This window comes from Carettochelys insculpta, chromosome 29, assembly GCF_033958435.1.
Source record: "Carettochelys insculpta isolate YL-2023 chromosome 29, ASM3395843v1, whole genome shotgun sequence".
In the NCBI taxonomy this organism is placed as follows: Eukaryota; Metazoa; Chordata; order Testudines; family Carettochelyidae; genus Carettochelys; species Carettochelys insculpta.
In genome coordinates, this window is record NC_134165.1 from 2809085 (window position 1) to 2819544 (window position 10460).

General features: G+C 63.5%; 2 protein-coding genes across 5 annotated transcripts; one reads left to right on the forward strand and one right to left on the reverse strand.

The window, feature by feature from the left end:
• Positions 1-288: 288 nt before the first annotated feature.
• On the reverse strand, positions 289-5773 carry PRDX2 (peroxiredoxin 2). Of its 3 annotated transcripts, XM_074979725.1 has the most exons (7): positions 5634-5688; positions 4978-5019; positions 3752-3857; positions 2885-3038; positions 1676-1798; positions 1013-1143; positions 289-484 (listed from the first exon to the last, which is right to left on the reverse strand). In XM_074979725.1, exons 3-7 carry the CDS (start codon positions 3852-3854, stop codon positions 399-401), a joined length of 597 nt encoding a protein of 198 aa, XP_074835826.1. In that variant the 5' UTR covers positions 3855-3857; positions 4978-5019; positions 5634-5688; the 3' UTR covers positions 289-398. The 3 variants fall into 3 exon arrangements, with proteins under 3 accessions (XP_074835826.1, XP_074835825.1, XP_074835828.1); XM_074979724.1 differs by lacking the exon at positions 4978-5019 and having other exon boundaries at positions 5634-5773; XM_074979727.1 differs by lacking the exons at positions 4978-5019; positions 5634-5688 and adding an exon at positions 4691-4752.
• Positions 5774-6423: 650 nt separating this feature from the next.
• Positions 6424-10300, forward strand: RNASEH2A (ribonuclease H2 subunit A). 2 transcript variants are annotated; one of them, XM_074979790.1, is made up of 8 exons: positions 6424-6581; positions 7069-7140; positions 7544-7670; positions 7913-8000; positions 8242-8379; positions 8514-8601; positions 9121-9244; positions 9863-10300. In XM_074979790.1, exons 1-8 carry the CDS (start codon positions 6455-6457, stop codon positions 9993-9995), a joined length of 897 nt encoding a protein of 298 aa, XP_074835891.1. In that variant the 5' UTR covers positions 6424-6454; the 3' UTR covers positions 9996-10300. The 2 variants fall into 2 exon arrangements, with proteins under 2 accessions (XP_074835891.1, XP_074835892.1); XM_074979791.1 differs by lacking the exon at positions 9121-9244.
• The last annotated feature ends 160 nt before the right edge of the window (positions 10301-10460 follow it).

Genomic DNA, 10460 nt, shown 5'->3' on the forward strand with positions numbered 1-10460 from the left:
ACAGCACCCCCTGCTGGGCACAGCCCTGCAAGGCTGATGAGGTGTGAGTCCCCCTCCATGGCCCTGCAGCCAGCTCCCCACCTCCCCGCAGGCTAATTTGGCAGTTCTAGGCAGCAGGGGTGCACCTCCCCAGAGCTGGGCACCAGCGGCCCCTAGTGGTCCTGCAGGTGCTATAGCACCTCACCCCAAGTCACTGAGGGGTGCCTGAAGGTTGGAGTGACCCCTGGCACAAGCAGTTGGGCTGGGGCTGGCTAGCTCTCCCCCACCCAATGTTAGACACAAGTCAGCTCCATTTCCAACAAAGGCTTTTATTATTTCAGTCACAGGGTTCTAGGATCCCCCCCAGCTCCCCCTTAAACAAATACACCCAGGAAGGGGACCCCAGCAGTGGTCTGAGTTCAGTGCTGCTTGGCAAAATACTCCTTGCTTTCCTCCACCGTGGGCTTGATGGTGTCACTCCCAGGGTGCCAGCTGGCCGGGCACACTGCAGAGGCAGGGGATACGGTTAGCTTTCTATCACCTGCCCCACTCCCACTTTGCAGATGGGGAAACTGAGGCAGCAAGGTTAAAGGGTAAGAGCTGTGGCAGAACAGGGAATCAAACCCAGGTCATCCCCATCCTAGGCTGGAGCCCTAACTCCTAGGGGCCTTCCTCAGGCTCAGGAGGCTGCCTGGGCTGGCCTGAGGTTCAGGACTGAAGGTGTTTGTGAGGGGCAATTACTAACAAGGGTTAACACCTCACCCTGCCAACAGAGCCTGGAACAGCTGAGGGGAGACCCACTGGCTTTGGGGACAGACTCAGACCCACGGCCCCTGCCCCCAGCCAAGGGACTCCCCACCCCTCTAGATACATGGCTGCAGCTGTGGGTGGGACCCCAGAGTGCTACCTGCCCACCAGGGGCCACACAGACTCTGCTGGTCCATGGGCATAGGGCCAGTGTCATCCTCTTCCCCTCAATCCCTAGAGCTGTGCATTCCCCTAACCTGCAGTCCTGGGTGCCCCCCAGCCTCACCTTCACTGTGTGCATCCGTGTACTGGAACGCCTGCACCAGGCGCAGCACCTCTTCCACCGAGCGCCCCACCGGCAGGTCATTGATGGTGATCTGCCGCAGGATGCCTTTGTTGTCTATGATGAACAGGCCCCTGGAGGGAGAGGGTGGGTGGGTGGGGAAATCACAGCCTGACTCAAGTCAATGGGGGAGCACCCCCACCCCCAATAATGGGCCCGACCAGCCACAGTGGGGAGCCAATCGGATCTGGGAGACAGCAACCATCTGACAGATGTGCCCCCCCCACCCTGCACATTCAGAGCCAGCTGCTTCTGAACAGACATCCCCCCTTCCCTGCCTGCAGGGACAGTCCCCATCCCCTGGTGCCCCTGGGCTGCAGAGGTGGGAGATCTCCCCCTGACTGACGCTCTAGGGTGGCAATCCCAGAGCAACATGCCCAGCCCTGGCACCCTGCCCTGCTGTCCCCACTGGGCACTACATGTTCCCACAGCCCCTTTGCCAGAGGCACCTGCCCTGTGCCAGCCACCATGGGGTTTGATATTCACCAGCCCAGGTGCAAGGTTGGGGGCAGAACTCCAGATGGGCTCCAGAACCAGTAAGCTCCACACTGCCCCCACAACAGCAGCTCACCCACAAGTGCTGGGCTCATCCGCCCCACCACCAACCTGTACGCGATCCCCTCATCCTCCTTCAGCACCCCATAGTCGGTGGCCATGCTGTGGGTGAGGTCCGACAGCAGCGGGATGTTGATGGCGCCCAGCCCCCCCTCCTTCCGTGGGGTGTTGATCCTGCCAGAGACAAGGGGGTTAGGCTGGTGCCCCTCCCCCAACCTACATCTGCCCCAGCACCAGCTCCCCAGGGAAAGAGCCACCTGACCCCTGTGTTTCAGGCCCCCCCACGCTGGGCCAACTCCATGAGCAAGGGTCCGTCCCCCCCCTGCACCATATGGGACAGCATGCAGCCTGCTCAGTTTGCAGACTCCTAGCCCCCCCGGCCTCTCACTGGACCTTGCCAGACTCAGTACTGGAGCTTTAAGAAAAAATAGGGGGTGGGGGAAGAGCTGTGAAAGCCGTTAGCATAGGCTCCCCTGCCCTGGGCCCGTTACCAGGGCCTTGGAACAGAACTGAAACATCCAGGTTAGACACCAGATCAAAGGATCTGAAACAGCGCTCTGACGCGGTGGGGTGGGGGGGCCGGGTGTTGCACAGGGCAGATTAATCAGCCACTCCCCACCGCCGTTGAGGGCCTGTCTGGGGCAGACCCCCCAGTGACCAGGGATGATAAGGAGGCTCGCCCAGAGGGTGCCCCAGATAAAGCCAGCAGGGGCCTGCACCACCCCACCCCTCCGGGAACGCCTGCTGGATTCTCGCCCAGTGTCTCCCCACAGCCAGAAGGGGTGGGCCCACACCCAGCAAGCCCAGGGCCACCTGACAGTACAGGAGGCACTGGAACTGGTCGGGGCAGTTCCAACTCCGGGGGCTCGGATCCTGCCAGCCCCTCCCCTGCCTAGGGCTCAATTCCAGCAGGTTAAGGGACTGTAGGCAGGAAGCCCCCCTGCATCTCTCCCACTTGCACTGGCCCCCACAGTTTACACCCCAATTGCATTGGGGTGGAGGTGGTGCCAGGCCTCCACAGCCTCTGACCTGGCCTCACTCCCATCCTGGGGGGAACGGGATGATCTAGGGACACTTGGTTTAGCATGTGTCAGCAGGAGACTGACCCCAATGCCTTAGCCTGGGACCAGGCCAGAGCCAGAAGCAAACGGCCCTATGGGCCATTCCCCGATCCCTGCAACCCGCTAGGGCCCACCACCCTGGGGCTGACGGGAGCTGGCGCCCCAGAGGAGGGAGCTGGCTGCTCCCGCTGCCACATACCAGGCCAGGTGGCTGAAGTGGGAGTCCACGGAGGCAGCCAGCAGCTGGCACTGCAGCTGGCAGAAGTCCTGGGCGCGCTCGCTGAAGGCGATGATCTCGGTGGGGCAGACGAAGGTGAAGTCCAGCGGGTAGAAGAACAGCACCACGTACTTGCCTGCAGGGGGCAGCGCAGGTCAGCAGGGGGCTCTACAAGGGGAGGGGGAGGCCAGGCCATCGGCAGAGGTGGGAGCCAGTTGTATTGCTAGAAACCTGGCACAGGTGCTGATTGGTGCACCATGAGCCTAGGCTTGGCCAATCCCAGCACCTCCTGGAGGGAGAGGGACCCTGTAGCCAATCACACATCAGCTGATCAGGTGTTATTTCTCTTAAAGACACAGGGCTGAGCACCTGCAATTTTGCCATCCCCCTGCTGGGCAGGCAAGGCACCCCCTTATCCCTCCCCCCCACCCCGTACCTTAACCTTGCCCCACAGGGACCTCCACCTCCTTCAGGGGCAAACTAGGGCCTCTCATCCCCAGGGCTCTGACCACATGCAGCACATTAGCCTGCCCCAAGACCAACCAACTCATGCCACCCCTTTCCTCCACCACCGTAGCCATCACCTGGGGCAGGATTTGAACTGGACACCCAGAGGCACAGCTGTGACCCACATGCCCCTGCAGGCCAACAGCACCTCGGATTGGCAGAACCCCCACAGCAGGCACTGGAGTGCCCCAGCATTCCCCACCCCAACACAGGCATTCTGGGGGTAACGAGGGGGTGGTGTGCTGAGCAAGGCAGGAACCCAGGCCAAGGGGGAGCCCCCAGGGACTTTGTCAATTGCTCACACAGCCCCATCAATTAACAGGGCCTCAGCACAGCCCTCACCTCTGTAGTCGGACAGCTGGATCTCTTTGAAGGCCCCATCCACGACGGCAGTGGCACAGAAGTCTGGGGCAGGCTTGCCAATGTGAGCCTTACCAGAAGCCATGCCCTGCAGGAGAAGCCAGGGGTCAGGCCCCATTGCACAGGCAGCTGTGAGGAGATTCTCCCATGCTCTGCAGTGCTGCACAGGGCAGCTACAGGATGGACTGGACAAGCAAGCAGAGGGACCCTGACTTCCCAAGAGACCTTGCAGCACCAGTTTTGGATGTCTGAGCCAACAGCAGCTCCCTCCCTGTAGCAGGCTACTGGCCCAGACTCACAGTACTGTGTGGGGGGGGAAGACAGCTGGGGAAGCTGCTACCAATGGGGCTTTTGCACCCTCCTTTCTGGGGAGGGCAGAGGCTGGTGGGATCTCCTCCTCATGCACAGATGGGGACTGTGGGGCTGGCGTGGACCCACCATGGTGTGCAACGAACCAGTGCACAAATATCAGCCTCCTCTAGGCAAGTGGCACTTGTCATCCCCCACTCCTGCAAACCAAGGACATTCATCTGGGGTTTGGCAAACTGGGTCAGCACAGAGCCTCCCAGCCTCCCACCACTGGAACCCACTCCACTCCCAGAGCAGGGAACAGAACTCAGCAGTCCTGCTTCCCTACACCCCCCACCACTAGCACTGATAGGGGCAGTACAGCTTTCAGTCCATCCTATTTGAACTACAGAGAAAAGACCCCTCCCCCTGCCACCTCCACAGGGCGGGGGGGGGGGGGGTCTTGCTGCACAGTTAACTGCCACCCCAGTAGTACCTGCATTCCAAGGCACTTTGTGCATCACCCAGGATTTGGACATGGGCCAAGCCAGCAAGAAGTAGGAGTCTTTAGCACTAAAAGCAGTAAGCGAGCAGAACACCAGGGCTCTGGCCCCAGCTGGCTTGGTGACTTACCCTGGGCACGTCTGTCTGCTCCGTGCTTCAGTTTCCCATCCTACCCTTTATCTTGCAAGTACCTATGAGAAGGAATGGCCTCTCACAAGGCACCTGGCACAACAGCCTCTCGCGATACTGGCCAATCCACCGCCACCTCTGACCAGCTGCTAGGCAGCCTCCTTCACACCCTCCCAGCCCAGGGGCAGGTGAAACCGCTAGCTACGCTGCCTCCTGTCATTCCAACCCCTCGGCTCCTTGCTCCCTTGGGAGCTGCAATCAATCAATAGCATGCAGAGGAAACGCACCTGTCCTTAAATCCCACGGGACCCGCCCTCGGTCTGCAGAGCCTGCACACCACAATGCAAAAAAGGGACACGCTTCATGTGCGCCAAGGCGACTGCTCAGCCCAGCAGGAAAGAAGGCCAACAGCCTGAAACCCCCCTGCCAGGACCGAGCCCTGCCCCCCCCCCGCCCCGAAACTTCTCCCCTATGGAGTCAGGGCCACATCCCGCAGGCCCAGGGTTAACCCACCAGCACCGCCCAGCAAGAGCCCAATGCACCTTCTGGAAGGAGCTTGGCGCCCACACGGGAGTTCAGGCAACTGAGAGCCCCCACGCCCCTCCCCCGTGCACAGGCTACAGCCGCTGAGCGGGAAGGAAAAGCTGCGCCGAGGCAGGGGCGGTTTAAGGGCTCTTCAGCATCGAAGCAGCCCCTCCCCCCCGCCTACAAGGGAATAGAGAAGCCCTCGCGACGGATTTACAGCCAACCCCCCCCCCCCCACACTTCCCGGAGCACAGGCCCCTGCAACAGCCTGTGACACCCCACCCCCTCCCCGCGCTCCAGATCGGCCACTCTGCAAAAGCCGAGCCGCGTGCACCATGCAATGTTCCCCAGATATGTCCCCCCACGGCCCCCCAGCAAGGCCCGGCCCGCCATGCACAAGCCCGCGTGCAGCGCCCACCTCGCCGATCCCGGGAACCGTTCCCCTCTGCAGCCCGTGCACAGCTCGCGCCCACCGCCTGCAGCCGGGTCTTATAGCCCCCGCCCCCTCCCCCCCGCCCGCCGGGCCGGGCGGGTCCATTGGAGAGGGGAGGGCAGGGGGGAGGAAAGGGTGAACAGGGCGATGAACCCAGGGTCTGCTGATCACTCCTGGCTCTGCTCAATCCGTTTATGCCCTTTCACCCCTCCCAGCTGCCCTGCCTCAGTTTCCACGCTGGGGTGGAATGGTTCCGAACCGCTCGGGGTCCGGGAAGTTGCGGGGGGCTGGGGAATTAGGGCATTATTACTGGGGTGGTTCCTCAGGGCAGTTTTGTGGCTTTATTAATGGTCCTGTGAATGGCACGTGCCCCGGGGGGCGCACAACCCCCCCCCACCGAACACGTGACCCTCCGCAGATGCCGCCCCGCGCCTCCAGGCCGTGCACAGCCGCGGGTTGGGGGGGCGTGGGAGTGACACGGGCCTGTCCCCTCCAGTGGCTCTGATCCAACCCCAGGCAGCTCAGAGCCCACTGCTCTCCCAGCGCTGGGATGGGACCCAGGAGTCCTGACCCCCAACCCAGGGGTAAGACCCACGGGAGTCCAGTCCCCCCCTCCTCTAACCACGAGCCCCCCACTGCTCTCCCAGCGCTGGGAGAGGACCCAGGAGTCCTGGCTCCCAGCCCCATCCCCGGCTCACGTATGGAGCTGTCCCCTCCTCGAGAACTACAACTCCCAGGGCTCTGTGCGAGGCCGGCCCCGCCCCCCTGGGCCGGGCGCGGGGCCCTGCGCGGGCGGCGCGCGGAACATGGAGCTGGGGGAGTTCGAGCGGGACAACTCCGGCAGCTGCCGCCTGGGCTCCGCCGTGCCCGAGCTGTGCCGGGCCGCGCCCTGCTGCCTGGGCATCGACGAGGCCGGTCGGGGGCCTGTGCTGGGTAGGGGTAGGGGTAGGGGTAGGGGACCCCCAGCACTGCAAGGGGGGGCTGGGTTCAGGGGGACCCCCAGCACTGCACGTGGGGTGGGTAGGAGACATCCCCACCCCACCCCACCCCACATTGCAGAGTGTGAGGGGCCGGGAAGCTCCCCTGCACTGCACAGAACAGGGATCCCTGGGTGTTGCCTAGGGTGGGGCAGGGGGCTGGGGAAGGGCTCTTCCTGCCTGCTGCTGCGGGGGAGGCAGGGGGAGGAGGAGTGGGGGAGCACACGGTGCCCCCCAGGATTTGGCCCGATCCCAGCTCCCTGGAGGGGAGGGGGTGCAGCTGTGGAGCCCCATCCCTGACAAGGTTCTCGCTGTCTCCTGTAGCTGGGCAGGGCTGATTCCCACCCCCAGGCCTGTAGGGGGGAGTGGTGGAGGGAGGGGCTCTTGCACTGGGCTTGGCTGCCTGCCCTCTTCCCCCACTGTGACCCTCTCTGCCCTCCCAGGTCCCATGGTCTATGGGGTGTGCTACTGCCCCTTGGACAAGCAGGAGGAGCTGGGGGCACTGAAGATGGCAGGTGAGGATAAAGGCTTAACTGGGGCAGGAGGTGTGTTGCGGGGCACCACAGCCCCCTGTACCTGCCCCTCGGGGATACTCCACTTCCCCCATACAGCACCGACAGAGCAGCTGCAGGACAGGGCCTGGAGCGCTGAGGCTTAGGGGGTGGGCCCACAGTAGGGTGGGGGGGATATGGATCCCTGGGGGGCAAGGTAGGGGGGATGGATCTTGGAGGGGGTGGGGGCTGGGGCCTCCTGGGGGGTGGAGGGGCGGGGGTGATGGATCTGTGAGGGAGTGGGGGATGGGGCCAACTGGGAAAAGGGCCTGCTAGAGGGAACGTGGGCTCCCAAGGGTCCCCGCAAGTTCTCTCAGAAGGCCGAGGCGTCGTCCTGGGGCTGACGCTCACCCCCCCGCCCCGCCAGACTCGAAGACGCTGACGGAGGCCGAGCGGGAGCGGCTGTTTGGGAGGCTGGACAGGGCCCGGGACTTCGTCGGCTGGGCCCTGCACATCCTCTCGCCCAACCTCATCTCCACCTCCATGCAGCAGCGGTGAGACCTGGGGAGCCGGATTCCTGTTGCGTCACCGGCTGGCGCCCCAGTGGGGAAAGCTCCCACGCCCCAGTCCCCCTCCCCAGCCTGGGGCTCGCTCAGCCATCGCTGAGAGTTTACCTGGCCCCCTTCCTGGCTCCTCTGGCCGTCTGCAAGGGGCTGCCATGTGTCTGTGCAGCACCTGGTGCAGGGGGGCCCAGGTCTCTGGCAGGAGAACACTAATCCCGCTCCTCTCCGGCCAGGGCAAAGTACAACCTCAACAGCCTGTCCCACGACACGGCCATGGGGCTGATACGGCACGTGCTGGATGCAGGAGTGCAGGTGACTGAGGTGAGCTGGCTGTGCTGTCCCCACTGGGATGATTTCTCCCCCCGGCTGTCCCACTCTCACCTCCAGGGTTGGCAAAGGGGCCGAGTACGCTCCCCCCACGTCCTGCCAGCCTCCCTGTGCCTCAGTTTCTCTACATGGCAACAGGGCAGCTGCCTCCCCAGGTGGGGCCCTGATCCCGGCATCAAGGGTCTGGGGAGGAGAGAGCAGTATGGTTCTCATGGGCTCCCCCCAACCCCGGCAGGTCTTCGTGGACACAGTGGGGCCAGCGGAGAAGTACCAGGAGAAGCTGAAGCGACACTTCCCGGAACTGGTGGTGACCGTGAGGCCGAAGGCAGATTCTCTCTTCCCCATTGTCAGCGCAGCCAGCATCTGTGCCAAGGTGAGGCCTCGGGGGCCCCTTCCCCAGAGGTGGCTGCATCTCAGTGCTGGCTGATGTATCCCGGGCTGTGGAGGGGCTCGGGGAGGAAGTTGCTAGAGGCACCGCCCTGAGCTGCCTCCTGTCTGCATTGGCAGGTGGCGCGGGACCGGGCTGTGAAGAACTGGCGGTTCCTGGAGGATCTGGGGGACGTGAGCCTGGAGTATGGGTCTGGATACCCCAATGGTAAATGACCCTCCCCGGTAACACATGGGGCAGAGGCAGGTCTCCACACCTGGGGAGTTGTTTGCACATATGGGAGCTTGAGCTAAACCCCAGCTGCCCCCCTGCTTCCCTGGGTACCCTGTCCCATCCCCAAGGGGCTACCTGGGATCTGTTCCGATTTGCATTGTTGGAGAAGGGGACCCCCACCCGCCTCTCCCTGGCCTGACCTTCCTTCAGCCCTTGCATTGCATCAGCCTGGATTTCTGGTCTGCCTTCCAGAGGCCGAGATGGAGGCTAAGTAACAATGCCAAGGTCATGCAGGAGGACAGTGTCGGAGGTGGGCAGAGACGGCCAAAGTTCTGGCTTCCGGTCCCCTGCTCTAACCCCTTGGCTTCACACCCCTCCCCGGGCCAGGGAGGGAACCCAGCAGTCCTGCCTGTTTCTAAAACTGTTGGTAGCCCCCGCTTGGAGGTGATGAGGCAGAGTGGGAAAGCAGCTGTGACTGGTATTTTGGGGGGTACCCCTGACTCTGTCCCCCAGATCCCAAGACCAAGGAGTGGCTGGCGCAGTGCCTGGACCCCGTGTTTGGGTACCCCCAGTTCGTGCGCTTCAGCTGGAGCACAGCCCAGACCATCCTGGAGAACAAGGCTGTGCCTGTGCGCTGGTGGGTGACGGGGGAGGGTGCCAATCTCTTCCAGCCCTCCAGGCTGAGCTCCCTGGGGGAGGGCGCTGACCTCAGTCTGATGCTCCGCCCCACAGCTGGGTCCCTGCCCCGCACGTGGCAGCGATGGCCCCTAACAGGCGCTGTCCGTAGCCACTCAGAGGAGCTGGTGCTGACACCCTATGACCGGCCTGCTGCCCTGGGGTGCACCCCTGTGGGACAGGCAGTGTGAGAGGGGGCTTCTGGCAGCAGGGAGGGGGCTGGACTCCCCTCTTGCTCTGGAGTCCTCTCACCTCTGCCTCCTTGGCGTGACCGGGGCTGGTGGGAGTGGGGGACCCACGCAAGGTGGGAGAGGGAAGAGAAGGTGGGAGTTATGGGACCCAGCACCCCTCGGATTCAAGGGAGTCCTTAGAGGGGCCCTGTCCCATGCTGCCGCCTTCCTGTGCAGGGTGACAGCCCTCCCGCTCCACCCCAGAGGTGGTCGCATCTCAGAGCCAGAGGAGAGGTCCCTGGGCGCGCAGGTTTGAGCCCAGCATGCCTGCCCCCTGTGTGTGGGGGAGAGGACTGACCGTTAACGAAGGGGAGGTGCCAGGGCCTCTTAATTTGCACTTCCCTCCCCAGGGATGACAGTGAAGACCCTGCCCAGAAGGGCGTCCGCTCCGTCCTGTCATTCTTCGCCCGCAAAGAGGCCTCCAAGCGCCAGCCCCACCGCTTCTTCCACGAGCGCAAGCTGGAGACCGTAACTGGGCTCTAGTGGGGGCGGAGGGCTGGACCCCGCCCCCCCCCCAGCTACCTCCATGGCCCTCAGCCCCACAGCCCCCTCAAGACAGCCCAGTTTGACTCAGCGCAAGAACTTTGCCCCGCAGTCTCTGGGTGGTCGTGAACAGCAGCACCAGCGGCTCTGAGCCAGCGTCACCAGGGCCAGGAGGAGCCGGCCCAGCCATTCGAGGGCTTTCTCGGCCCCGCTGCCCCGTTCCTGCCAGCAGCCCCCTTCCTGTGGGTGTTTCCCCCACTATGAATTCCCTGTTTGTTTGAGTTAATAAAATGCTTTGAAAAGTCCCTGGGGTTTGTAACTGGCTGTCGTGGGGCCGGTCCTGTGTGTCCCCCACACCTGCAGCCGCCTCGGGGCTGGGAGGCAGGAGCTGATTGTACAGGGATCCCTTGCCAGGCCCTGTGATGCAGCCGCCTCTGGGTGGGATCTCTTGCCTGGCCCTGTGAT

What these genes read in the sequence shown, in the direction of transcription:
- PRDX2 (XM_074979724.1), bottom strand. Translation starts at nt 5,753, where the DNA reads ATGGACCCGCCCGGCCCGGCGGGCGGGGGGGAGGGGGCGGGGGCTATA. An exon ending in CGGTTCCCGGGATCGGCGAG is followed by an intron (nt 3,858 to 5,633) that starts GTGGGCGCTGCA and finishes CTTCTCCTGCAG; the next exon opens with GGCATGGCTTCTGGTAAGGC. An exon ending in CCAGCTGTCCGACTACAGAG is followed by an intron (nt 3,039 to 3,751) that starts GTGAGGGCTGTG and finishes TGCCCCCTGCAG; the next exon opens with GCAAGTACGTGGTGCTGTTC.
- RNASEH2A (XM_074979790.1), top strand. Translation starts at nt 6,455, where the DNA reads ATGGAGCTGGGGGAGTTCGAGCGGGACAACTCCGGCAGCTGCCGCCTG. An exon ending in TCCACCTCCATGCAGCAGCG is followed by an intron (nt 7,671 to 7,912) that starts GTGAGACCTGGG and finishes CTCTCCGGCCAG; the next exon opens with GGCAAAGTACAACCTCAACA. An exon ending in TGGGTCTGGATACCCCAATG is followed by an intron (nt 8,602 to 9,120) that starts GTAAATGACCCT and finishes TCTGTCCCCCAG; the next exon opens with ATCCCAAGACCAAGGAGTGG.